Source organism: Trichosurus vulpecula, chromosome 6 (genome assembly GCF_011100635.1).
Source record: "Trichosurus vulpecula isolate mTriVul1 chromosome 6, mTriVul1.pri, whole genome shotgun sequence".
Lineage (NCBI taxonomy): Eukaryota > Metazoa > Chordata > Mammalia > Diprotodontia > Phalangeridae > Trichosurus > Trichosurus vulpecula.
This window is the reverse complement of record NC_050578.1, coordinates 280,261,795-280,288,449: the sequence shown is the minus strand read 5'-3', so window position 1 is coordinate 280,288,449 and position 26,655 is coordinate 280,261,795. Positions and strand designations below refer to the sequence as shown.

Here is a 26,655-nt window from a genome sequence, read left to right as displayed (position 1 = left end):
TTGTGTGCATTTAAAAACATTCTTCTGAGAAAGGGTGCATTGGCTTCATGAGGCTGACAGAGGAGTCCACCACACAAAGGAAAGGTTAAGAACCCCTGAGGGGGCCCCTTCTCGCTCTGAGATGAAATGGCCATTGTGACTCCCAGCATCCCCCACTAAATAAGGGTCAGCATCCTTCGTCAGGCTGGCTCTGGCAAGCCCCTTCCATGTTGGCCAGGGGCACTCAGCTGGGTACACCCTCAGCTGTTTACAGCGGGCATCTTGGCTCTGCTAGCTGCAGAGGGGGCCCTTCCCTGGCACTCTGCCCAAAGCCCCACTGCTGAGCTTGACTGGGTAAGGGCAAGCAGCTGCCTTTCACAGGAAGACCAGTGAGTGAAGCTACCAGAGCAGTTCTCACCAAAGTGAGTAATGAGGCCACAGACAAAATCCCAGCCACAATTGACTGGGATGACTAAGGAAAAGCCAACAGAAACAACAAACACACTTGCCAAGAAGACCCAGAGCGCAAACAAGATGGGGGTGGGGGAGGGGAGGGGAAAGGACTCAACTTTTCCCTTTGCCTCAAGAGAAGCTGCTTGGCTGAACAAAATGGAACATTGCCTTTTGTTTTTCATTCTGTTCTTGAAACACTATTGGATTCTGTGGGAGAAAAGCACATTGTTTGGTGTTCGAGACAGCATCCACATTCTCCCAGCTAGTGTGAAAGCTTGAACAGTGTGTGCAGAATGGCTGGAGCTCCTTCCCTCCTCCTCCCTGTATTCACCCCTCTCTGAGTCTGAGAGCCCGAGGGTCCTTTTTAAGGAGCGGGTGCCCAGAGGATAATGGCTCCTTTCAATAGAGTTCTGTTCAAGCTATGGTTCCTAATAATGGAAGGAAATACAAGCAGGGACAATTAACACACATACACACATGCATGCACACGTACACACACACAGCTCAGGGCGGAACCACAGCAGTGGATATGAGATATGAATACACTAAAAAGAATGACTCAGTCACCTGCCAGTATCATACTCCCCTCATCCAGACAGCCACCACCTGAAACAAATCTTGTAAGGAAAACAAAACAGGCAACCAAAAAAATCAGGTGTAGATGGCCAGTGTAGCCTCCATGTGGAAATGGATATCATGAGCACAAAACATAGAAAAATTATTTGACTAAGTGTGTGTTTCTCACAAATGATGACAAAGTGTGGGAAGTTTAGAGTGCTGGGTAGGCATCTATTTTATTCATGCCTTGTAGTACCCCAGAATAAGCACCAGAGATTTTGTTCTGCCCAACTTTGAATGAGAGGAGACCAGCATCCAACATCATCACAGTCTTCAGTGAAGCCTTATTGGACAATGACTGAGCACATGGAATTACAGGGTGAGCATGGAGCACCATGATGGGGATACAAGCATATAGATTAGATGTGTGGTCCATGGGATTGATTAGATTGGGGATCTAAGCCTGTTGAGCTTGGGCTGAAGTGATCTGTCTGTGTCCCTGTGGTCTGTCTTTGGGTTGACTGAGTGATCAGTGATGCCCAGAAACCTTGAGGTTGATTCAGACCATCATGATTCATGGCCTAGACACCCATTATACCTTGGCCCTACAGGAGAGCTGTGATATTGCACCAGTGGGGCACATCACTAGCCCCTAGCTGGTCTCATCCTGTGTGATTCTTGGCATCCATGTTTTCAGAGAAATACCCTCTGGTGGGTCTCCTCAAGATGGTGGTGATGCCCACATCAGAGGAGCCGGAGAAATGTAATGGTCTTCGTCATTCTCATCCTTGCTTATGTAAATCCCCGTTCTCACATTCAATTCGACAGTCATTCATGAAGCACATAAAGGAAGGCAAGCCCTTTGCCAGCAGCTGGTGGCACAAAGATAAAAGCCAGACATTCCCTGCCCTCAAAGAGCTTAGTTTCTGCATACGTGATTTCCCCATAGAGCTCCTTCCGCTATTGACAATTCACTTGGGAAGAAGCTCAGGTGATCAAAGAGCTTTGAGTGATTGCTTTTAAAGCCTGGCTGTTGGAGTTGAGCCTGGGCAGGTCCTGTCTCTATGTGGCCCACCTGAGATGAGGGGTTCCATCCACAGACAGGTGCCTTCTGCCTGGGAGACGTCATCTCTCCCTAAACTCGGATCAGATCTGTCCTATTCAGCTTTTTTCTTCTATTTGTACCTTGCTCTGCATTCTGTTAGCATTTCCATAACAGTCTATAATTTTAAAAAGGAGGGTTATTTCTGGATTTGGTACCAATCAAGAATATAGTTCCTCCTTTTAGCCCAAATTCTGGATTTGGCTTGGCGTTCCAGGAGGTCGCCTGCTGAGCCTCATCCCATGAGAGATCACTTGAAAAGCTGTGGAGGAGAATTTGATTCTCTCCCCACCCCTGCCCACCCCTGATTCCCTTTCTTCTCAGATATTCAGTCCTGTGGAGGGTGGTTTGGTTTGGTTTGGTTTTCCCACCTTTGAAGACCATCCTGCATTCAGAGAACAAAAAGACAGAAAAACCACTTCTAGCTCTTGTTCTGGAACTCAGGATTTAGGACCTGACAAGGCCTTAGAGACTCCCTAGTCTTGCCCCATTCCCTCACTTGTGGGAAAGTGAAAGAGACTAAAGCACAGAAAGGGGAAGGGAACCTGAGTTATTAACTGCCCTCATCCCAGAGCCCAGGGCTCCCTTCTCCTCTAAATGTCCAGCATTTTCCATTTCAGAATTGTAGTGGGTTTTAGATGATGGAGTGATGACTCTCATGGCTTTCTGGATGGAACAGCATCTGGGAATAATGGAAACAGATCAAGACTCAACGCTTTCAAGTTCTTTTGGTCTTATGCTGACACTTTTTCCCCATTCAGAAGGGGTAGGCAATGGCCTCTACTGCCCTCTGCTGGGCAGCTTGGTGCAAGGGCTAGAAATATGGACTTGAAATTAGGAAGGTCTCAACTCAAATTCTGACTTTGATACTTACTAGCAGGGTGACCATGGGAAAGCCATTTCAACTCCCTGTGGCTCCAACACCAAACATTCCCACCATGATGGAACCACAAATCCTGGACAGCTATGTGTTCAGAACCAGCCGCAGCCCCTCAGAATAAGTTTTCCCATGTTCCTTATCAGTTCTCTGGTGTTTTGCACTATAATGGTCTGGGTTTGTGTCAGTTATTCCCAATTAAATGGTAAGCTTCCTAACAGTAGGGAGCAAGTCTTAGATGACAGACATCACTTTGCCTGCAAAGGTCCACAGAGTCAGAGCTATGGTTTTCCAGGAGCGATGCATGGCTGTGAGAGCTGCTCTATAGGGAAAGCTGAGCTCCGCAGGATCAACCCTTTCTAATGGTGGTCCTGGGAAGACTTCGGAGAGTCCCTTGGACAGCAAGGAGATCAAACCAGTCAATACTTAAAGAAATTAATTCAGGTTATTTACTGGAAGGTCAAATACTGAAGCTGAAGCTTAAATACATTGACCACTTAATGAGAAAATTGGACTTACTGGAAAAGGCCCTGATGTTGGGAAAGATTGAAGACAAAAGGAAAGGCAACAGCAGAGGATGAGATGGATGGAGAGTGTCATGGAAGCAATGAACATGAGCTTGGACAGACTTTGGGGGATGGTGGAAGACAGAAGGCCCTGGTGTGCTTTGGGGTCCCTAAGAGTCAGACACGACTGAATTACTGAACAGCATCAAAGTTGCTCAAGTGTTGAACCTGGAACTGGGGAAACCTGGATTGAAGTCTTGCCTCTGACACTTCCCAGCTACATCACCCTGGTCAAATCATTTAACTTTTTTGAGCCTCAGTTTCCTCATCTGTAAAATGGAGGTGACACCTGCAGCACCTACCACATGGAGTAGTTCTGAAACTCAAATGAAATACTGATGTAAAGTACCACATTGTCATTGTCATTGTCGTTACAGAAACGTCCTTCTCTTCTTGTAGAGAGCAGATAGAAATGGTCCTGAAACAAGCCTCTATTGGGAATCTTTCCTTCTGGATTTAACGTTCTGTGGTGCATTGCACAGGTGGACATAGAGACCGCTTTTTATAAAAAGCTTTTTGGCTAAAAGAATTGGGATTGGAACTCACCTGTTGGAGGCTCACTGGGAGTATCTTTGGGATAGTGGCAGTGGCAGGCAGGATGCTGGGCTTGGTGATGATATCTTGGCCTCTTGCCACCTCTGCCTCCCCATCCAGGGCTGGAACTCTTGTCATAGCTGATCAGTCCACCCTTATGAAGCACCTACTATGTGCTAGATACTCTAAGCACTAGGGATGCAATGAAAAGCAAAAGACAGTCCCTGCTCTCAAGCAGCTCGAAGTCTATTGGAGGGGCTAACAAGAAAACAATTATGCATAAGCAAACTATAGATAGAGGAAATGATAGATACTCACCAGAGGGAAATCACTAGCATTAAGGGGGATCAGGAGGCCAGAAAAGTCAGAAGACAGATTCGAGAAGAAGAACATCCCAGGTATGGAGGACAGCCAGAGAAAATGCCTGGAGCCAAGAAATGGAGGGTCTTCTCTGGGGACTAGCCAGGAAGCCAATGTCACTGAACCAGAGAGTACATGGTGGGGAGGAAGGTTTGAGAAAACTGGAAAGGTAGGAGGGGCTGAGATTACAAAGGGCTTCAAATGCCTTTTATATTGGATCTGGAGGTTATAGAAAGCCACCGTAGTTTATTGGATGGGGATGGGGGCGGGGTACAATGTGACGTGGTCACATCGTGCTTTAGGAAGATCACTTTCATGACTGAATTGGAGGACAGACTGGAGGCAGACAGACCCACCAGCAGCTATTGTAATGGTCAGGGCATGAGGTGAGGAGGATTTACCAGGCCAGCAGAAGTATCAGAGGAGAGAAGCAGACACATACAGGAGAGGCCTCCAAGGTCAAACCAACGAGACTTGGTGGCTGATTAGAGATGGGAGATGAGAGAGTGGGGAGTCAAGAAAGAAAGCTAGGCTTCAAGTCTGGGGGGTGGGAAAGAGGGTGGTACCCTCAGCAATGAAGGAAGAAGACTTGGGAAAGGATGAGTTCAGTTCTACAGATGGTGAGTTTAAGATGTCTACAGGTCATCCAGTGTGAGGTGCCTAATAGCTGGAAAGAGGAAATTGGAGGTCAGCAGAGAGCTTTAGGGCTAGGTATGAGATGTGAGAGGCATCAACTCAGATGACAACGAAATTCACGTGAGCTGAGGTCACCAAGTGACATGGGTAGAGAAAGAAGAAAAGAGAGGCCAGGATGAGCCTTCAGAGAGAACAACTGTGAGTGGGCATGATGTGAAGGAGGAATCTATACTGGCAGGAGGCCTCTGGGAGAGGTAAGATGAGGAGGGGAGGGCAAGTTCATGGTGAATGGCCTCAATTTTTTTGTTAAACTATGAGACAAGTTTCTCAGCTAAGAAGTTGGGGGAGGAGGGGTCATGGGAGGCTTGAGAAAGGATGTAAAAGTTTGGAAGAGCCACTGTTGAGAGTGGGAGCGAGAGTTAATTGGGAGGTATAAAAAGATTGAATCGCAGCAGTGAGGGCCCAGTTGAGATTATGAAACATGAACTTGTCATGCTTCCAGTCAGTGTGGCCATCATGGCTTTCTTCAGCTCCATTCTGTTGCATGTGACTAGAACAAAGGCAGCAGCAGATGGGGGGGGCGGTAATGAAGGGCTGAGGCTTGACAGGGCTAGAGATGCCAGAGAGGGGGACAGTGCAAAGCCAGACTGATTCCCCAAAGGATCAAGATATCATCCCGCCATTCCCCTGCATGCTGGTGGCCTTCCTGAGCATGCCAGTTAGCCATCACATGGACTCTGTCAGATGGACCCCATCAGATGGACCCTCTCAGACGGACTCATTCTCACCACAGGATCAGCCTACCAGCTTTTCTGATTACATAGTGATTTGATAACATCCTTGAGTCCATTTCTTCTGGGAAATATTTTTTCTATTTGTCATTTCATTGTATGTACACAGTAGGTTCTCGATGAATGAATTTTGAATTGAAATATTTTTAAATCTGCCCTCCGGTTAGCAAAGGATTGGTGAACCCAGTATTTCACTTAATCATCTCTAACACTGTTAAATGGAGTGTCAGAAATGCCTAAAGAGTACAAACCATAATATTATTTCAGTAAAAAGCTAAGTAAAGGCTAATTAGGTGGAAATAAAACCAAGGACACTATGTCTCAGCCACATTATGCCATATACAATCCCTTCGAAGAGATTTTTTTCTCCCAAACCAGTCCTTTCATGAGAAGCATCTCAACAGGGAGGTGTGTTGCCTGGTGGGATGAGTCTCATGGCCATGTCAAATTCCCAGTTCCCCATACCCCACAAAGATCAGATAATAGTTTGAACAGTCAGGGGCTGAGCTCCTAAGGATCACCTGGCTGCCTGTTTCTCCCACTTTGGTTTTCCAAACCCCATTTGGTTGAGGGATAACCTACAAATACCTCCATAAAACTGGAAATTTGCCAGTGAAATGTGGGAAATCCACCTTTCTCCCAAATCCCAGCCCCTTGGTACCTGAATTCCTCAACTCATCGATAACTGGGAAGGTTTAGCTGCTGCATCCTCCCCACTCCCAAAAGGAGGGTCCTTACCTTCCACCATGAGCACCTTCTTTTCTAGTCACCCTCCCAATTACCACGTGCTCCTCTGAAGGGCCATCTGAAGAGCCTCATATACCATGAAGCTTCCTACATTATGACCTCCTCTACGGTGATTCTCAGGGCCTTGGTAGTTTCTTCATTCATTCAAGCATTTATTATGCACCCACCATGTGCCAAGCACTGTCAATACAGGTTATGTTATGTTAAGGAAAGTTTCCTGTGGAAAATTCCTCATTCCCCTCACTAGAAACAGTCTGCAAAGCAGAGAAAAGACCCTCCAAATCATGCAGGCAGCTCAGTCATTCACCCCTTGTGGAAGTAAAATGGGATCACATGGAATTATTTTCCAGAATTTTGCTTTCTTTAAAGGGCTATTTCAATTGCTGACAAACTAAAGTTTGTTATACAATCTGCCACTTTTTTTCACAAGTAGAAATAAACTGAGATTGAGTTTTCAGGTTGTGTGTGTGTGTGTGTGTGTGTGTGTGTGTGCATGCCTCCCATTCTATGTGTTTTATTACTTGAAAAAATCAATACATGTCCTATGATATTTGTAGACTTTCAGAGAGGGAAAGGACCCTCAGGAGACCAAAGCCCTACCCTCTCCTGTTCTTGACCTTCCTAGAGTACTTTAAGGTTGGTGAAACACTACCTATACTGTCACAACAGAGCAGGTTCTACAGGTATTGTTACTAATTTCCATCATCTTGCCGAGGACATTGAGGTTCAGAGTGATTCAGTGATTTCCCAGGGCCACATAGCTAGTAAGTTTCAAAAGCCTGTTTTGAGCTGGGGTCTTCCTTCCTCCCAGTAACTCCCAATTGATGATGACTCAATCCAGTCCATAGTGATGAGTCCCCAAAAAGGGAAGGGACACCCAAGCAGGGAGGGTCAGAGTTGGGACTAGGGCTCAGTTGGTGACTCCTAGACCAATGCCACACTGTGCTGTTATTGGTGATGCCTCCATAAAAAGCCATGTTTTCTGGAGGCTTGGTGAAGGGAGGGGGAGGTGATGGTGGAATCAAGCCATTCTTGGCCATTATCATCAGCAGTCACCTTATGCACCATACTTTACTGAAAGGGAGGATGTGTAAAACCCCCAAACACTGTAGAAATTGTGCTCTTTATAGTTATGGATAGAACATAAGTACTTTGAAGGCAGGGGCTAATTTTGCACTGTGATGGTGTACCCAGATCAGAGAGTGCGTGAAGTGATGTGTGAAAGGAGCCGGCTGGGAAGGGATTGAATGACAGGTGAATTTCTGTATGATCCTGGAGCTACTGGGGAGCCTTGAGTTCAGTGAGCAGAGGCTGACATGAACCAAGTTAGATCCTAGAAAAAATCATTGTGTCCATTGAGTACAGAGTGGACTGGAGAGGCAAGTCTGCGGAGATGGAAAGAGAAGCTTCCCTGGGGCAGGAATGGGAGGGGCTTTGAGCGAAACTGGAGATGCTGAGGCTAGATCACTAGGCTGGAAGTCCAAGTAGGATACTGGATGCCACACAGCCATGCAGTACAGCTGTAGGAACTTACATGGAAATTTCCATTGGTAAATGGAAACCAATCCAGAGTCAGTGAGAACCAGGACACTCCAACATTCTCTCCTCCATTTCTCCTGCGCCCAGCCTAAGTTGTTATGATGGTTCCTATGGGTCTTGGATCTTAGTTCACAAAGACCCCAGGGAGGCTTTTGGTCTGACTAGTAATATACCCATTTTACAGATGATAAAAAGAAAGCTTAGAGACATACCTGGGATGATATCAAGGTCATGACATGTGAGCATCAGTTGGAGGAACTGGGAGTACTTAGACTAGAGGAGAGAAGACTCAGGCTAGAGAGGAAGGCACAATTTGGAGACAGGGATCTTTCAAAGACACAAATGTCAGCTTCACATCCAGAAAAAGTTCTGTCCCAAAGTGGACAACATACTCTGAGGGACCTTCCAGCTTGGAGAGTCGATCATTCTAAAACTAAGGTTATCCAGCTAAGAAGTAATGAAGCTGGCACTTGAATTCAATCTCACAAACATTTCTGAAGTGTCTACTGTGTGCTAGGCACCAAACTAGGTCCTGGGAGTTAAAGCAAAAGCCCAATCAGGCCCTGCTCTGGAGGAGGCTCTGACATCATCATAGGAACAAAAAAAAAAGGGAGGAGATAAGAGTTAAACAAAATCTGCTTGACCCTCAAGACAGCTAGATGACCCAGTGTAGAGTACTGGGTGTGGAGTTGGGGTAGACCTGAGTTCAAATTCGGCTTCAGATGCTTATTAGCTGTACAAACCTGGCCAAGTCACTTCAACATGTATCTTGCCTCGGTTTCCTCAATTGTAAAATAGAGAAAATCGCACTCAGTTCCCAGGGCTGTCATGTAGATCAAATGAGACAATGGATATAAAGTGCTTAGCACAGTGCCTGACACATAGTAGGCCCTTAATAAATGCTTGTTTCCTTCCCTCCTTCCCTCAACCCAAGGCTGAACCCTCATGTGTCTACTGATTTGAAAAGAAGTTTCATTTTTCACGTTCAATATTTCAAATTTTCACCCTTGAAGGTTCTTCTTGAAGGACAGCAGGACCATACAGATGGCCGGGGCGGGGGGAGGGATCATGTCATTCTTACCATATGAATGTGGTGGTGGGGGGGGAGTCTTGGCCTGCCTGGCAGCAGCTGTCCAGAAGGCTGGTGGACTGCCCTGCCTTCTCTGTTCGGCCCTTTGGTTGGAGAGCAAAGCTCTGTTCATTTGTACATCTGCAAACCTTGACAAGGCAGGGTTTATGATCTTCGGTGTGAGATTGGGCAGGGGGAGGGGCGGAATGTTGTTCAGTCACTTTTTTTGGTGGGGTCTGAGTGTTCGTGAGCCCATTTGGGGTTTTCTTGGCAAAGATACAGGAGGGGTTTGCCATTTCCTTCTCCAGCTCATTTTATAACTAAGGAAACTGAGGCAAATGGGGTTAAGTGACTTGCCTGAGGTCACATAGCTAGTAAGTGTCTGAGACTGCATTTGAGCTCAGCGAGGTGAGTCTTCCTGACTCCAGGCCCAGTGCTCTATCCACTGTGGTGCCACCTACCACTTGCCTCATTTTACAGAAGTACAAACAGAGTTCTATAGAGGGGAAATGAGCTGCCCAAAGGCAGCCAGTGAATAGTAGGAGCTAGATGACAACTACTGCTAATAAATTCATAACTGCTGTCTAGGTGAAGCCATGGATGGGCTTGAAATCTCTCCAGCTGCCAGTTTCTCTCCCCAGCCCAGGCCTGCCCAGCTCCAGAGCCTCAGATCTGCTCCATGTGCATTTTATCTCAAGCTATAGAAAAACACAGTCTTTCCATTGGACCATAAGCTCCTGGAGGGCAGGGCCTGTTCTCTTCTTATCTTCTAGCACAGTGCCTGGCACATATGGTAGATGTTTAATAAATGTTTATTGAGAAATTAATTATAATCTCAATTTTCCAGATTAAGCAAATGAGGTTCACGTAGGTGAGGTGAATTATTTGTGGTCGCACATTTAGGAATTATCCAAGGCCACATTCGAACCCAGGTGTTCCTGCCCTCTCCCCAGGAGGCCTGATCTTCAGACCTCTAGGCCAGGGCCTACGTGCATCACTCTTGTCTTCTTTTATTCTTTCTCTCCCCTTCAGTCTTCTTTTCTCCACTTTCTCTTTTATTCATTTTTCTCTTTCTTCCTCCTTCCCTCCTCTCTTCCCCCATTGACTCTACTTTCAGGCTGATGGTTGAACCCTGGTTGGCTTCCCCACTGGTGTCACTCAGTAATCAGTGGTTATTGAGCTCTGCATTGAGTCCTCCAGGTTAGAGGGTGTCCGTTTTCAGCTCAAAGGCCCTCACTTTGTGCACCATGTGAGCAAACAGAGATACTGGTCCCCTCCCCAGACTCCCCCCGCTGCTCCAGCGCGCGCACACACGCACACACACACACACACACGTGACTCCTGGACACTGGAGCCCTTGACCCTGGCCTGAAAGCTTCTATATCTGAGAGCACAGTCACCCAATCAGATGACAGCCCTGAGCAGTTCCCTAGGTAACCAGCACATAACCACCAAGTCGAGTCTTAAGCAATAGGGGGAAGTTGGAACGATAATGATAAATAACAAAGCCCTCAGCACTCCAACAGCTGGGTGCTGCCCGCTGACTCAACGGCACAAAGATTGAGGAAGGCCTGGCCTACATGTTCTCCAGCATCTCTTCCAGCGTGAAGGCTTGGTGGCTGACGAGGACATGGTGGGAGAAGGAGGGAGGACCCAACGTGCATCCATCCACCATAGGAAAACATGGCAGGCAGCTCAGTGTGACCTTGCAAAGGCCTCAAGCACTGGAGAAATGCTCCCCTGAAGCCTCTGTGAGTGGCATGGAGGAACTGGGGGTGCAGCCCCCCAGAGGGAGATGATGATTCTCTTCAGGCAATGTTCTTTGGTGACTGCTTTCTCCTGGTTCTCCTTTCACTTGTCTGACCATCCCTCCTGCATGCACCATAGAGGGTCATCTTCCTTGCCCCTGCCCCTGCCCCTGCCATAGATGTGAAGAGAGAGAGGAGGCAGAGAACCAATGAGTAAACAGATGAATAAATATGAACTACCTGGAGGAGGGGGGAAACATTGCCAAGTGGGGCCAGGGTCAGGGAAGGCTTTGATAAGGGGCAGATTGTTCCTGAGCTGTGTCTTGAAGGGATCTGAGGATTCCATGAGGAGAAAGGACATTCCAGGCATAAAGACACAATGTACAGGAGATGGAGTGGGTTGTACAGCAATTAGCAAGGACAGTTTGGGTGGAATGTGGAATGTGTGAGGGCAGGCCTATGTGATCAGTCCACAAACTTAGTTTGGACCAGATTATGAAAGGCTTTAAATGTCAAATGGAGAAGTATTCAGCTCATTCCAGAGGCAATAGTGAGCCACTGAAGTTCCTTGATCTGAGGAAAGACTTGTTAGATTTGTACCTTAAGGCAATATGGTGAATGGGGAAGGACGGTCTGAGTACACACCACCCACTCACCCAACACCTGTCCAGAGCATTCTCAAGCTTGAGGACTAACAAGATGAAAACCTACCTGTGTCTTGTCTCTGATTGTTCCTGATGTCCTTCCTTAACCCCCTGGGCTCTGCTGCTCTGCCCTCGGGAGATACAGGGCTGCTGTGGCAGCTCCACAGGGGCACTGCTCCTTGAAACCTGCTGGGATCAAACAGCTCCACCTGACACTTACATGGTGTTTTCTAAATGGAGAAGTGTTATACCTCAGAGCTCCAGGTGTCTGTTGGGCGGATGTTGGAGCTCTGGCCACTGGTGGGCTTTGGGGTCCAAAGGGGATTTCCATGCTGATATTGAGCAAGAAATAGCAAAGTTCTGGCCATCTCCTGACTGTGGCGAGAACAGTTGGTAGCACAAGGAAAGTCTGGGATTTTAAAGCCAAGACTCTGCTCTTCTCCTGATTGGTTGAAGTCAGTGAGACTGTTTGGGTGATTTTTTTTCCAGTCTGAGAGCATCAGTGTTTTCTTCCTCATGGGTCTGGGAAGAAATAGCATTAACATGGAAATATGACTGCGCCAAAGGCTTCTGGTCTTAGCCCGGGTATTCAACCAGAATTCTAATTAGTTTTATATGTTCTGTGGGTTGGCATAAAACTGGTGATCCATTTCAGGGGACCATGTCTACAAACAAGGCTGGTGCCAGACAAGGAGCCACATAGAAATCAGGCAAGGGAGAGATGGTGGGAACATGTACTAAAGCAATTGGGAGAGGGGAAGAGGCTTTCGTTCATTCATTGGAAATTTATTCATCAATTCAAGAAGTGCCACTTGCTCCTTCAGTCACATCTGACTTCATGACCCCATTTCAGGTCTCAGGCAATGACTAACTGTGTGACCCTGGACAAGTCACTTAACCCTGTCTGCCTCAGTTTCTCATCTATAAAATTAGCTGGAGAAGAAAACACTCCATCTTTGTCAAGAAAACCCCAAATGGGGTCATGAAGAGCCAGACATGACTGAACAGCAATGAACCATGTACCAAATGCTGAGGATATAAAAACAGAACAACAAATAGCCCTTGCCCTGGCATCTTATTTGTTGAGTTAACATGATGTGCCTAGAGAAGAGCAGGGGTTCCCTTCTATCTCCACCCCACTGCTGACCCACAGGATGAGCTGCCACAGGCAAAGAATCCATCGCCAAGTGGCCAGTAGACCAGTACTGAGCCTCTGTGCTCTGAGCCAGGCTGGCGCTCAGGGAATAAAGAGCAGGGATCAGATTCAAACCCAGCTCCCCTGACTCCAAACCTAGCAAACTTTCCACTTCTTAAAGACATAGTGACTACTTTATTGCCACATCCTCTCTGTCCAGGCCAGGAGAAAAGCCTTGTGGTGCATGGAACTGTCAATGATGACTTTTGCTTTGCCAATGGCCAAGCTCTCTCAAAATCATTTTTTTCTTTCTGTCTTTGCACAGAAACTCGCACTGATCGAACCAAGAAACTCTTTCGACACTACACAGTGGGCTCCTATGACAGCTTTGATGCCTCCAGGTGAGTCAGATTTTTTTTAGCTCCCGTGATGCTGTGGACCAAATTTGCTTCTGTGATTGGCTAATGGCTGGCAATGCTATCTGGAGAAATGTGGACAGTATATTCTGTTTCATTCAAGTTGGGGTGTTCCTACTGCTCTCCTGTCTCCCAGAACAACTCAGCTAATGTCAGGGCATCCTGCTTCCGGGTGTGGGTAGCCTAGGGTCTGAGCACTGGCTGCTTCTCTGGTTTATGGGCTGGGATTTGCACCCATGGCCCTGGGGGCCCCAGGCCAGGGGCCTTCCCAAGAGAGAGATGTGTGGCTCTAAAGGAAGAAAAAAGTACAGGTTTGGTGAGAAAAGGAAAAAGAAGCAAAGTTTTCTCAGTGGTATTTTCCCACAGGTGTATAAAGCTTCTCCTCCAATGAGTTTATTGAAACTCCCCCTTCTCCTGAGAACCAACTTCATGGTGCTTTAGACTCACATTTCCTTTTCACCTACTTAGCCTACAGTGCCAAGTCAACAGAGTGCCAAGACAGTAGCCCATGAAAGTCCTGCCTTCTGGCCAGCTTTTCAAATGGGGAGGGTGGAATTTCACATACAAAACCTGGTGCCAAGGAGGATGAGCAGTGGACATCTCTTGGGAGGCAGAAGGCTCTGGGTCTGTTGATTTTTCCTACACTAAGTGCATGTGTGGGATGTATGATTGTCACCATCTGTTGACAACTCATCCAGAGACCTGCTGCCATGCCCATAAAGCTGGAGTGTGTCCATCGGGTGAATGAGAAGGCTACATGGAGTGAGAAGGGCAATGTCCAGGTTTTAGGCAGATGACGTCATTAACAATCCCACTAATTGGGCCATATCTCTTGCTGTGTCCAATTATTCATGATTATTAATTATCTAATTATTCCTTGGCCTTTGGGGTTACTTAATAAATTGTTAATCTCCTGGGAGCCTATGTAGATCATAGAAGTGGGAGGGGAGGGAATAAAGACTATCCTTTATCCAGAAGCCCTAGGTTCTCTACACTACAGGTCCCCAGCACGCTCTTGTCTTGGTTTACTCTTGATATAGAAAAGATCTCAGCAAAGTCATCATATGTATGTTCTTAACAAGGCTGGGAAGAGGGGAAGTGAGGGAGGAATAGAGGAAGGGAATAAGCATCTATTAAGCACCTACTATGCTTCAGGCTTTGTGCTAAGGGCTTTACAAATATCTCATTTGAGAAGTAGGTCAGGGATGGGATGGGGGCAGAGAATTTCCTTGAGTTACTGTAGGTAAAGCATTTGGCAATGGACAAATGGCCCATGGGACATGGAACTAGCACACCCTACACACCAAACTAAGCTCCACTTCCTACTGAGCTATGGCCTGCTAAGCAATAATGGAAGATCCCCCATCACCATGGGGCTTGATATTCTCATATTTGAGGCAAGTCATCAAGTGTTCCTGACTCCAGGTCCTTCAGTTTGTCCATATAGTTCCTTCTATGCTCTCAATAGGGAGATAGCTAGGTGGCACCACAGTAGATAGAGCTCTGGGACTGGAATCAGGAAGACCTGAGTTCAGATCCAGTCGAAGACTCTTACTAGATGTCTGACCCTGAGCAAGTCACTTAACCTGTTTGCCTCAGTTTCCTTAACTGTAAAATGGGGATCGTAAAAGCACTTACCTCCCAGGTTTGTTGTTGAGAAACAAATGAGATCATATTTGTATAGCACTTAACACAGTGGTAGGTGCCTAATGAATACTTGTTCCCTTCCCCTTCCCTTCCATCCTCATCCTTCTTAATGTCTTTACAGCATTTGCCACCATTAAGCACTCCCTCCTCCTAAAGCTACCCTGCCCTTTTGGTTTTTAATAACATGACTCCCAGTTCTCTTCTCATACTTATGACAGCTTCCTCTCAATCTTCTTTGATGGTTCATCATCCATAGCAAACCCCCTACATGTGGGTGGTTCTGGACCTCTTCTCTCCTCATATACACTTTCACTTGGTGACTTCATAAACTCTCATGGATTTAATTATCATTGACAAGTTGGATGATTCACAGATCTCTACATCCAGACCAAGTCTCTCTCCTGAGCTGCAGTCCCACATGACAACCACATATTGGACATTTCAGATTAGATGTTCCAGGAAAATCTCAATGGGGAGTCACTGGAATGTGTCTGAAAGATAACAATTTTCTCCCAAAGCCTGCCCCTCTATCAGTCTTGCCTATTTTTGTCAAGACAACCACCATTTTTCCAGTCTCCCAGGTTCATACCCTTGGCATTATCCTCAACTCCTCACTCTTGCTCATCCCACCTATCTTATCAGTCACCAGTGTTGTCTCTGTCTCCTCTATGTGTCTTAAATACATCCCCTTGTCTCCACACACAGAGCCACCATACACCCTCATCACCTCTTTTCTGAACTATTACAGTAGCCTCCCAATTTGTCTCTCTATCTCTTTCTACTAAAATCCAGCCTCCACTCTGATGCTCTGGTGTTTTTCCTAAAGCTCAGATGTGGTCACATCATCCCTCCCCTCACTCCCTACACACCCTCAAGAAATTCCAGTGACTCCCCATTTCCTCTAGTACTAAATGTAAATGCCTTTCATTGCATATAACACTCTTCCTAACCTGTCCTCTTGTGATCTTCCTGGCCCTAGTGTGTGTCACCTTCCTTCAAACATACTCCAGTGCAGCCAGCCTGGCCTTCTTTCACACGCATGCAACTCCATTTTCCCTCTCCATGCCATTACACTGGCTGTACCGCATGCCTTCACACCCCTGCCTCTTGGAAACCCCAATTTCCTTTGGGATTTAGTTCTTTACCATCAGTAACCATGGTTGACCATTACCTTGATCAAAGTTCTTAAGAATCTCTTGGTCTTTTGTTTTCACAATTTGTGCTCAAGTATTTAAAAGGCTTTTATTCAGAAGCAGGATTACACTTGTTGTGCTTGGCCCCAGAGGGCATAACAAGGACCAAGGGGAAGTTGTGGGGAGGTTGAGGCAGGTGGGATGTCAGGAAATGCTCCCTAATGCTTAGGGCTTCCAAGGGTTGGTGGTTGTTGTTTGTCTCTCATTCTCAAAGAGGACTGATGACATTAGGAGGGCGCCATCTTGACTTACAAATGACTTTAATTTAAGTGAGGCAGAGCTGTGCAAGATCATCAGCCTCACTCTCTCCTCCAGAGTCATTTAAGTCCAGGGGCAAGACATAGTCAGGATGACTGGCAACTGGCAACGTCCCCAGATGCAGTGAGACTTAGGTCTTTCCCAGGTCTCACTTTGTCTGAGGCCACACCCTTTAAGAGACCAAAGGCTCGGTAAGAATGGAGGCAAAGTGGCCCAGTTTGCCTTAATAGGCTTCCTTGAAAGGTGAGAGGGCCCCCCTCTCATCAAAATTCTTCGAGTTAAGTCTGGAGGATGATTACCAAGTATGATGTAGAAAAGATTCTTTTTTCCTCCTCTGCACCAACCCAAATGCCTTTGGAGGTCTCTCCCATTCCTGAAATTCCGCAAAACAGTAAGTGAAAACATCCTGTATTTAACTCGGACGATGGTTGGATTTGCTTCGTTGGACTATTTTTTTTGGTTATTGCATGAGGGTGTTTGGGGTGGTGGTGGTGTATTTGGAAGTGAAAATGATTAAAAGTAAAAGAATCACTAAAACTTAATTGTTTATAAAAAAGAAAAACAAGATGGAGAAAAGCAAGTGAGGCCTTGATAGATGTGAGCTTTGGTAAGTCTCTAGTGTTTGGGGAAGGAAGCAAAGGTTTCTGACGGGCTCTTAGGAAATCATTTTTCCTCTCTCCCACATCCATCTTGGAGAGGCAGAGAAAGGGGCTGAGATGCCCTCCTGGTGAACTTTGAGGGAATCTTCCAGGCTAGACAGTTTGTGAAAGCAGATTCTTCTATGAGTACTCCTTTGGAGGATTAGTAAGCCAAGTGCCCACCCCCATCTGGAGGGTGATAAAGGATTTACTATGTGCCCAGCTAATCCATGAGGATACAAAGAGAGGCAAGAACAGCCCCTGCCCTCAGGGAGCTTAGATTCTAAGAAGGGAAGGGAAGACAATACACAAAGGGAGGATGGGAAATAGGGGGTGGGATGGGCATGGAGAGGGCCAGGAAGTAGCATGGAGGCCTGGGCCCTCCAAGGGCACAGTCCAGGTTAGTGGTAGGGAGAAGGTGGGCTGATGGTCCAAAGGAGCAGGAAGTCAAATGGTGATTAACATAGCAGTCTCCCCAGCCTCCTTCCATGGCAGCCATCTAGCAGAACGTCCCATGAGGAAGATCTGACGGACATAAGCCTTCTGGACATACGCAGAGGAGATCACGTAGTCACCACTGGGTCGATTTTTGACTCTAACATCTGGACAAAAGCAATCCAAGTTTTTCTGTTGGTGTGAAGACTCTTCCCTAAGTGTGTTGGCCTCCAGGGCAGGGGGAGCAGCAGGAATGGGAATTTCCCCCCCCCACACACACACACACACCGCTCTTGCTTCCTGTTTACGGTAAAATCAATAGTCCTCTATGTATTGTGAAGACTGAAAGAAAAAAGGCTGTTCTGGTTAAATATTTACCAGTCGAGCTGAATTGGCAGATGGGGTCCTTAGCACTCCTTGCTTCAGCAAGGCTAAAGAAAGGGGAGGCTCGGTGCTGCCCTCGTTGGTGCAGCCCTTACAAAGAGTTGGGGACACTCACAGGAGAAGGGGCAGCCCTTCTTTGGAGGTGTAATTCTGATGTAACAGGTGCGAAGGAAGCTAGAAGGGGCAAGATGGGCAGAAGTTTCATAGGGTGCTTGGGAAGGAATGATGTGTTGGAAAGTGACTGGTGATGGAGCCCTCTGGGGCAGGACTATGGTGGCAGTTCTCTGTAGTGCATGGCTGGAGTGGCCATTGGGGGAGGGTTCGGGAGATGGGCAGAGGAGGGCTGGTGACTGTGGACCTACATGTGACATTATCTGGAGAAAGCCTCATGGGAAGGGGGCTGGCAGATGAAGGGCACGTGCCCTCCTGGTCTCCTGACACCTTACTCCAAGACTCATGGTTGAAGACACCAAACATTCCAGAGCTGGTGCATTTCTCTGAATCACAAAACTGCAGTCCGTAACCAGCCTTCTCTCTTGGCTCCCTGGGTCACCCTTTAGGGTTCTTGTAGAGGAGAGCAGGTCTGTAGGATTGAGGGTGCTGGTTCCAAGTGGATTAATAAGGGTTGGGCTCAATATAGCAGAGTGTAAGGGAATCCCCCTTGTTTGGGGATCAGAGCACCTTGCTTCAGATTCTGGCCCTGTTACTTACTGTCTGAGTGACAGTAGGTGAATCACTTCATTTCTCTGGGCTTCATTTAGTGCCTGTAATGGCTACTAATAGTTCCCATTTCTATAGGTCCTACTATGTGCCAGGCACTGTGCTCAGCACTTTGCAATTATTATCCCATTTGATCATCACAAAAACCCATTTGGGAGGTGCTATATTATCCAATTTTATGGATCAGGAAACTGAGACTGACAGAGGGGAAGTATCCTGCCAGAGATCACATAGCTTGCAAGTGTCTGAGGCTGGATTTTAGTGAATTCGAGGCTTCCTCACTCCAGCCCCAGCACTCTCTCCACTACTGTGTGTAATGCACAACTATGCCAGGCCCTGGGAATAAAAAGAGAGAAATGAAATCATCCCTGTCCTCAAGAAGCTTGCTTTTCTCTCAGGGACAAGGGGGCTCAGTAGGTACAAGTAAATAAATACCAAGACATTTCAAAAATGAGTACCTGGTTGGGGTAGGAGTGAGGAAGGTGTCAAGCAAGGCCTGGGGGGAGGTGTGAGCTGCTCCTCAAAGGAACCAGGACATTCTATGAGACAGTTGTGGGGAGGGAGGACATTCCCCCTAGAGGAAGAACAGCTAATAGGCCAGTTGGAATAGCAGAGAGAGTGAATGAAGGAGAATATAAAGTGAGACTGGAAAGGCAGATGGGAGCCATATTGTGGAAGGTCTGCAAGGCCAGGCTGAAGATTTTATACTTTATTCTTGCAGCAAAAGGGAGCCATAGAATGTTTTTGAGCAAGAGAACAGCAGATTATTTTTGTGAACTGTGTAAAAGATTAACTAGAGAGGAGAAGCTGGAGACAGGAAAACCAAGGAAGCCCTTGTAACAGTCCAGGTGAGACTAATAAAAGCTTGGATTACAGTGGAGGTGGAGGATGTTCTTTTTGATCACTGGATTACCTCATCTGTCCACGACTCCATTTTCTTATGGGAAGACTGTCTTTAGCACCCTGGAATAGTAGGGAAAAAGAGTCAATTTGGGGTCAGAGGATCTGGTTGGGAGTCCTGGCTGTCCCCCTCACTACTTGCAGCACCTTGGACAGTTCATCTTCTATTCCCTAGGTCTGGTTGCCTGTGAAATCCTAGATGTAGAAGGGCATGAGCCTTCGGGACCAATTAGTCCCAAATGAAGAGGCCCAGAGCCCACAGGGTTAAGGCTCTTGTGTCAGAGCTTTAGAGGTGGGTTGGAGGGCCACTGTTCTACCCACCATACCACCCCACCTCCTCATCTTCAGTCTCTTTCAGCTTCGGATCCAGTTTTCCTGTGAAGTGGAGGGAGATGTGGAAGGCTTACCCTGGCTGCGTGGGTCAGTATATATGTGGTGTCTCCCCACAAAAACCCATATTGACAGGCTTAGACTTCTTCAGGTTGACTTGGTACTACTTAGTACCACACACTTCTCCAGTGTTTATTTCTTAAAGAAACAGAAAAACATGTGTAAGGCTCTAAATTCCTTCTAATTGCCTAAGCCAACCTTCATCTCCTCTGAAATGAGGCGGTTATAAGGGAGTAGGTGATGGGAAGAGAAGGTGTGTGTGGCAAGGAGCACTTTATGGCAATTCATGTGCAGCAAAAGCTCCACTTGCTAATACCCTCGAGGAGAAGCCATGCCAAGGTTGTGTGCTCACTTATTGAATATCTTTAACTGCCTGTTTTGTTGTGTTAAGTGCAGTCACTGCACCCAGCCTACACTGAACCTTAGAAAACCTTGGTTCTAGGCCCATCTCTTCCATTGATTTGCTGGGTGATCCTGAGAAAGTCCCTTCTTTCTGAGCCTGCCCAGCTTAGGAAGACGGCCTCTCACTCTCATAGGGTCCTGGGATTTGTCAATAGGAAGGTGAGCTAAAAAGGCAGCATGGTGCCTGGCAGTTTTTGGGACCACAGTGAGGGCTCTGCTGAGTTGTTCATGCCTCTTTCCAGGAGCTGGCATCTGATGTTAGCCCTGGCATCCAGGTCTAGAGGGTGGTGTGAATGGTCACATCCTGAGAACAAAGTTGCCCTTGCCAAGACCTTCCCTCTCTTTCCACCACTGTTCTTGTGACCCCATTTTGGTCTGGGGGGAAAGGGACCATTGTCTGCTGTGCTGAGTGGTGAGGCAATCCCCTTCTGCTCTCCATTTGAGCAGAGCTCCCTCCACTGAGGGACCCTCACAGAGTTCTGGCTTTTCTTTACTGTATAGTTGACAAAGTCCAAAGCACACCAGCAACTCAGGTCTCCATGTCACGTCTGAGGCAAAAGCTTCAGCCTGAGGCTTATGGACCCTGGACCAGAGGATGGAGACCTGGAAGTGTCCTTAGAAACCTGCTAATGCATCCCATCCTACCCTGTTACAGATGCACAAGTCTAGGCACTAGGGGCCAAGTCACTTTCCCCAGGATTCAAAGCTAGGTCTTCTCTCTCCCAAAGCACTGGCCTTTCCATTTCATTCTTAGAATAATCTCTCATGACTTACTATAAGAAGTGGGTCATAAATAGAGGTAAAAATGGAATTCAAGGTCATTGAGTCCAGCCTCCTCATTTTACAGGTAAGGAAACTTAGACTGTGAAAGATTAAGTGACTTGCCCAGGGTCGTACAGCTGTTAAGTGTCTAAGGTAGGATTTGAACATAGGTCTTCCCAACTCCAAGAAGAGTCAGGCAAAGGGGTGTTTCAGGCTTAGGATTTTCATTTGTAAAATAGCCTGAGAAGACCTCAGAACCCTCCTGGCACAATGGAAAGAGGTCTGGATCTGAGGTCAGAGGACCTAAGCTTGAATTCTAGGTCCACCGCTGACCTCAGTATGACCTTTGGAAACTCCTTTCTCCTCTCTGGGCCTCCGTTTCTCAATTTGTAAAATTAAAAAGCTAGATTAGTTGATCTCTGAGCTCCCTTCCAGCTTCAGAGGTGAGATACCCAGGATTCCCTAAAAAGTTCAGTTTGTGTAAGAATTCTCTCCCTCCCTATCATTTGTTGAGCTTAACTAAGTTGGTTCAGCACAGTGCCTGACACATTGGAAGTGCATGATAAATCTTTCCTTTCTTCCTTCCTCCCCTCATTCCATCCCTCCTTCCATTCTTCCTTCCCTTACTCTCCTTCCTTTCTTCCTTCCTCTCATACTTCCTTTCCTCCTTCTCCTTCCTTCCTTCCTTTCCTGCCTCCTTCCTTCCCTCCCTCCCCTCCTTCTCTCCTTTTATTCTTCCTCTTTCTTTCCTTCTTTCCTCCATTACTGGCATCAAACATGTCATGAAGACATGAAGGTCCAAACTTTATCTCAAATGCTTATTGGCTGAGTGACCCTGGACAAGCCACTTAGTTCTTTGGACACTCAGTTTTCTTATCTGTAAAGGGGGGAAAGAGGATAGTTTAGAATTGCAAATACCTCAAAGGGTTGTTGTGAGGAACAAACGAGATGCAGCCTGGGAAGTGCTTTGCTAACATTAAGCCACTGCCCAGATGTCAGCTCTCACTATTACGGTGGTTGTTATTTCCAGCTGTGTTTTGGCCTCCCCAAAGCCTCAGTGAGAGGCACGGTCAGTGGTGGCTGTTTAGATGAAAGAACTCATTTGCTCAGACTAACCCTCAGAAGCACAGAGCCCAAGGAGCAAGAAAGAACAGTGGCGCTCATCTCCTCCCCTCCCTCGATGCTCCAGGTGAAGACTATGAGTCTCAGGGAGGACAAACAGGGCACACAGAAAACCAAGCAAAACTATCCAGTCTTGGGATCCTAGAGTTAGCATTGCCAGGACCTCAGAAGTGTCTAAGCTGTACCTGAAAAAGAAGCCTCTTCCTGTTGTCCATGACAAGTTAGCACCTGTCTCATGCTTGGAGACTTCCTAGGAGGGGGAACTCACTACCTCCCAAGATATCCTTCCCTACCTAGGGATGTAGCTAGTTGGAAGGAACATTTTTGTCACTGCTGTTCATTCATTCTCAGCCATGGTCAACTCTTTGTGACCCGATTTAGGGTTTTCTTAGCAAAGATCCTGGAGTGGTTTGCCATCTCCTTATCTAGCTCATTTTTTTACATATAAGGAACTGAGGCAAACAGAGTTAAGTAACTTGCTCAAGGTCACACAGCTAGTAAGTGTCTGAGGCCAGATTTGCACTCAGGAAGATGAGTCCTCCTGACTCTAGGACATCACTCTAGCCACGGTGGTGCCACCTAGTGGCCCTACCTTTTCCTTCCATGAAGTCTAAATTCTACCCATTGATCCTAGTTCACTAACTGAGCTAACTGGTAAAAGCCTAAGCTATTTTCTGAGAGCCCTTAAAATATTTGAAGACAATTAGTAAGACTTTCCCAAGCTAAGCATTCTCTGTTCCTTCAACCCATCCTCCTACAGTATGGACTGAACACCCTTCTCCCACTATGGTCCTCCCTCAAAATGGGTGTCAAATGGCCTGAACTGGTAATCTCAGCCCCCAACTGCTCTTTTCCAAAAACTTTCCCTGCCCAAATCCCCTCTTTTGAGGCTCAGTATGTCTCTTGTGGCTGTCTGCATCACAGTCCAAGCATGAAAATTTGATTTTATGGCCGAAAGCATCCTGAAAGGTACACTCCCTGAACTTCAGTGATAGAAGCAGGCATGTCACCCTTTCACAGCCTGGCCAAGGAAGAAACACAACAAATTTTCCAAGCCCATGGGCTTAGGGGAAATCAGGTATTCTCGCCAATGATGGGTGCTTTCATCTTTTCAAGGAATTCTGAGGCATGAAACAGAAAACCTCTCCTAAGGATGATGAATGAAAAGTTTAGAGCTGGAAGGAGTCTTAAGAGTTCTTAAAGGCCAGTGCCCTTCTCTCATTTTACTGGTAAGGAAACTGATGCCCAGAAGGGTTAAGTCCCTTACCCTAGATCACACAGATAGGAAGTATAATAGGTGGCATTTGAACCGTGATCTTGTGACTTCAAGTTCATCACTCATTTCACTGCATACAGCTGCCAAAATCATCTTCTAAAACCAAGGTCTGACACTCCTTTGCTCAAAGACCTTCAATGACTCTCTATTACCTCTAGGATAAAACAAATTCCTTTGATAGGATAAAACAAATTCCTTCATCCTGGCATTCAAAGCCTTCCATGATCTGGGTCTCACCTCCCTTTCCATCCCTATTTCAAATACTTCCCCCTCACGTAGTCTTAATTTATCATAGACTCTTGTGACTCAATAATTTTCTAAGAGGGGATAATTGACACCCTTCAACACCAGGTAATGGAATGAATAGTTCTCTGGACCATGGCACCTTTCTCAGGTGAGAATGCCCCTTTGATTGAATTACAGAAGCAGTCAGTCAAACATGTAAACCAGAGGTGAACATCTCTAGACCTTTCACTGAGTCAATCAATCAAATGTATAAACCATGTATGAATGAGTACTTAATATGTTGGGGAGAAGTGAATTACTTGGGTCATTAAATGAAAGCAGATCATTCCACACAGGAAATAGCTTGTGGTTGTTAGAAGAGAATTGGTCACAGCTGGAGGAGCTGGGTAGAGCAGCAAGCCCATTGGAAATCCAGCTTTCGAGGAGGAGTCCAGTCTGTGAAGGATGAGCTGTGGCCAAGCCCCTGGAAGGACCTCGATTTTAAACCTTCTGAATTTTGAAAGTTTGCAAGTTGAGGACTTCCCATCAATGTTGGCAGCAGGGCCCCTGAAACAGCAGTGGCTGAGATCGAAACCTAACTAGCCAAACTGAGGAAAGCAGCTTGAAAACTCTAAAAGTGTGCTGACCCCCAGAGTCCAGCAGCAGGCTCCACACACCAAAGGGGAACTTCAGAAGGACTCTACAAAGGGAGAGGGGACAGAAAATTTTAAAAAACTTCTACCCAACCAGGAGCTATAAGTGAGTGCATTGGTGCATGTGCCATCTAAACCTTAGCCAACTCTTTTCTGGATTATGGAGGTACACGGGCAGCTATGTCCCAGACTTTGAGGGGCAAATTTTCTACTACCTGTGCTTACTGTAACATTTCAGTTAATTTTTGTTGTTCAGTCATCTCAGTCACACCCAGCTCTTTGTGACCCTAGTTGGGGTTTTCTTGGCAAAGATACTGGAACACTTTGCCATCTTCTCCAGCTCATTTTACAGATGAGGAAAATGAGGCAAACAGGGTGAAGTGACTTGCCCAGGGTCACACAGCTAGTAAGTGTCTGAGGCCAGATTTGAACTCAAGAAGCCGAGACTTCCTGACCCTAGGCCTGGTGCTCTGTGCACTGTGTCACCTAGCTGCCCCCATCTTAGTAAATATTTATTTCTAAAAGCTAATCAGTTCTGGCTGACTAATGACTCAGTTAGGGAAGCTGAGCCACAGGAAGCCAAAGTATCATATAAATAGTAAGGGTCACATAAGTAGTAAGCATCACTCACTGTTGGAATTTGAACCCAGGTCCTCTGACTCCAGAGGTGGGGCTCTTTGGAGAGTTTGAGTGAGGATCACGGTAAAAGGGCTTGGTCATCCTCAAAGTTGTATGTAACCGCCAAGCAGTATTGGTCAGATCTTCCATGATGGAAGCCCTGGCTCTGTTTTTGACTTTCCCCTCTCACCCATCTTACTCTTGTGCTTACCAAGTCCTAACTATTCCGTCTCCCAGCATCCCTTGCTTCCCAGCCTTCAGTGCTATCCCCACTGTCCCTACCTTCATTCCAATCCCTTATTACCACCTATCTGGACTCAGAGTCATCTCCAGCTCTTCCTGATCCATCTTCCATACACTGCCAGAAGAATTTCTCTTAGGAACCAATTGGAGCTCATCATTTCTGTCAGTGGCCTCCTGAAAAAAGTTCAAATTTTTCTACATGGCATTCAAGGCCCTATAAACTTAACTCCTTCCCCACTGTCTAGTCTCATCTCCTATACCCTGAATTCCAGTCAACAGTATTAGTGCAGACCTTTGAAAACAGACTTGGTTCTTGTCTCTTCGTGAATTCACTCCTGTTTAACAGGAACCCAGTGACAAAAAAGTAGCTAACCATGTCACTCGCCTCCTCATTAAACCCCAGTGGCTCCTTGTCACCTCTGGGATAAAACATGAATTCTTCTGTTTTTCTTTTAAGGCCCTTTAGAAGCTGTCCCCATCCTCCCTTTCTAGTGTTACTTTACATTACTCCCTTTCCTCCATTCAGATGATTTATTGGTCATAATCTTGGAGATCTGCCTGGGACACCGAGAACTAATACAACTTCCTTTCACCAGTGTGTATCAGACTCACAGCTGGGTGGAGCAGTGGGTAAAACACTGAGCCTGAAATCAGGAAGATCTGGGTTCAAATCTGGTCTCAGACACTTACTAGCTGTGTGACCTTGGGCAAGTCATTTAACCCTGTTTGCCTCAGTTTCCTCATCTGGAGAAGGAAATGGCAAGCTATTCCAGTATATTTGCTAAGAAGACCCCAACTGGGGGGGGTCACAAATTATAGATCACAACTAAGATGACTGAACAAATTAGAATCAAGACTTGAACCTGTATTTTCCTGACACTGAGACCATCGCTCTGTTCACTACACTCATAGTAATGTTGCTGTTATGATTCTTATATCGTTTAGAAGGTCCCTTCTAGATCCCAATGCTGTGATAAGTCTGGGTTAGTAGGTTCAAATGGGTAAATGAACTACTATTTCATGTTAGTCAGGGCTTCTATGACAAGAGATCCTCAAGAAATGGCTCTAAAGCTGAGGACGTTTGTGAATTCCCTTGTGGAAGAGGACTCTCAGGGTGGCCCTCCCATCAGCATCCCTTCTCCCCAGAAGGAGACCACCTTGCCCTCCACTTTCCAACTGGCCTTGAGATGTTGTTTGCTTTTCCCCATTAGAATATAAGCTACTTGAAGGGAGGCAGGCTCTCGTTTACTTTGGCTTAGTGGTGCAGGGCACATTATACATGCGTAATCAATTCTCTGGTTATCTATCTAGTCGATAGGTGGCACCCTGGCTGGACAGCGCCCCTCTCTGTGCTCAGAAATGTCCCATTTGGGACAATCCTCTCACTCCAGGATTTACCTACTGAGCAAAATTTTCCTTCATAGAGCTTAAAGTAGTAAGGCAGACCTAGAAACTTAGTGAAGAGTATATGTAGGATGCCACAAAGAACAGTGGCTGGCCCCTGACTTAATGGCATTCTGATTTGGACTAGCCTCTCCCTAGTCCTCGGTTTCCTCTCTAGGTTATCTCTGTGTTCCCTGTGAGCGTGACCCCCTGTGACCCTCCTCCATCAAAATGAGGAGTTGGATGAAAGGC

General features: G+C 46.5%; 1 protein-coding gene across 1 annotated transcript in view; it reads left to right on the top strand.

Annotated features, from left to right (window-relative positions):
• The window catches only part of SHANK2 (SH3 and multiple ankyrin repeat domains 2), a 717,699-nt gene that overhangs the window by 406,537 nt on the left and 284,507 nt on the right, over window positions 1–26,655 (top strand). The window contains exon 15 of the mRNA XM_036763425.1: window positions 13,064–13,139. Within this exon, the coding sequence (XP_036619320.1) occupies window positions 13,064–13,139 (76 nt within the window). The remainder of the gene's footprint in view (window positions 1–13,063; window positions 13,140–26,655) is intronic.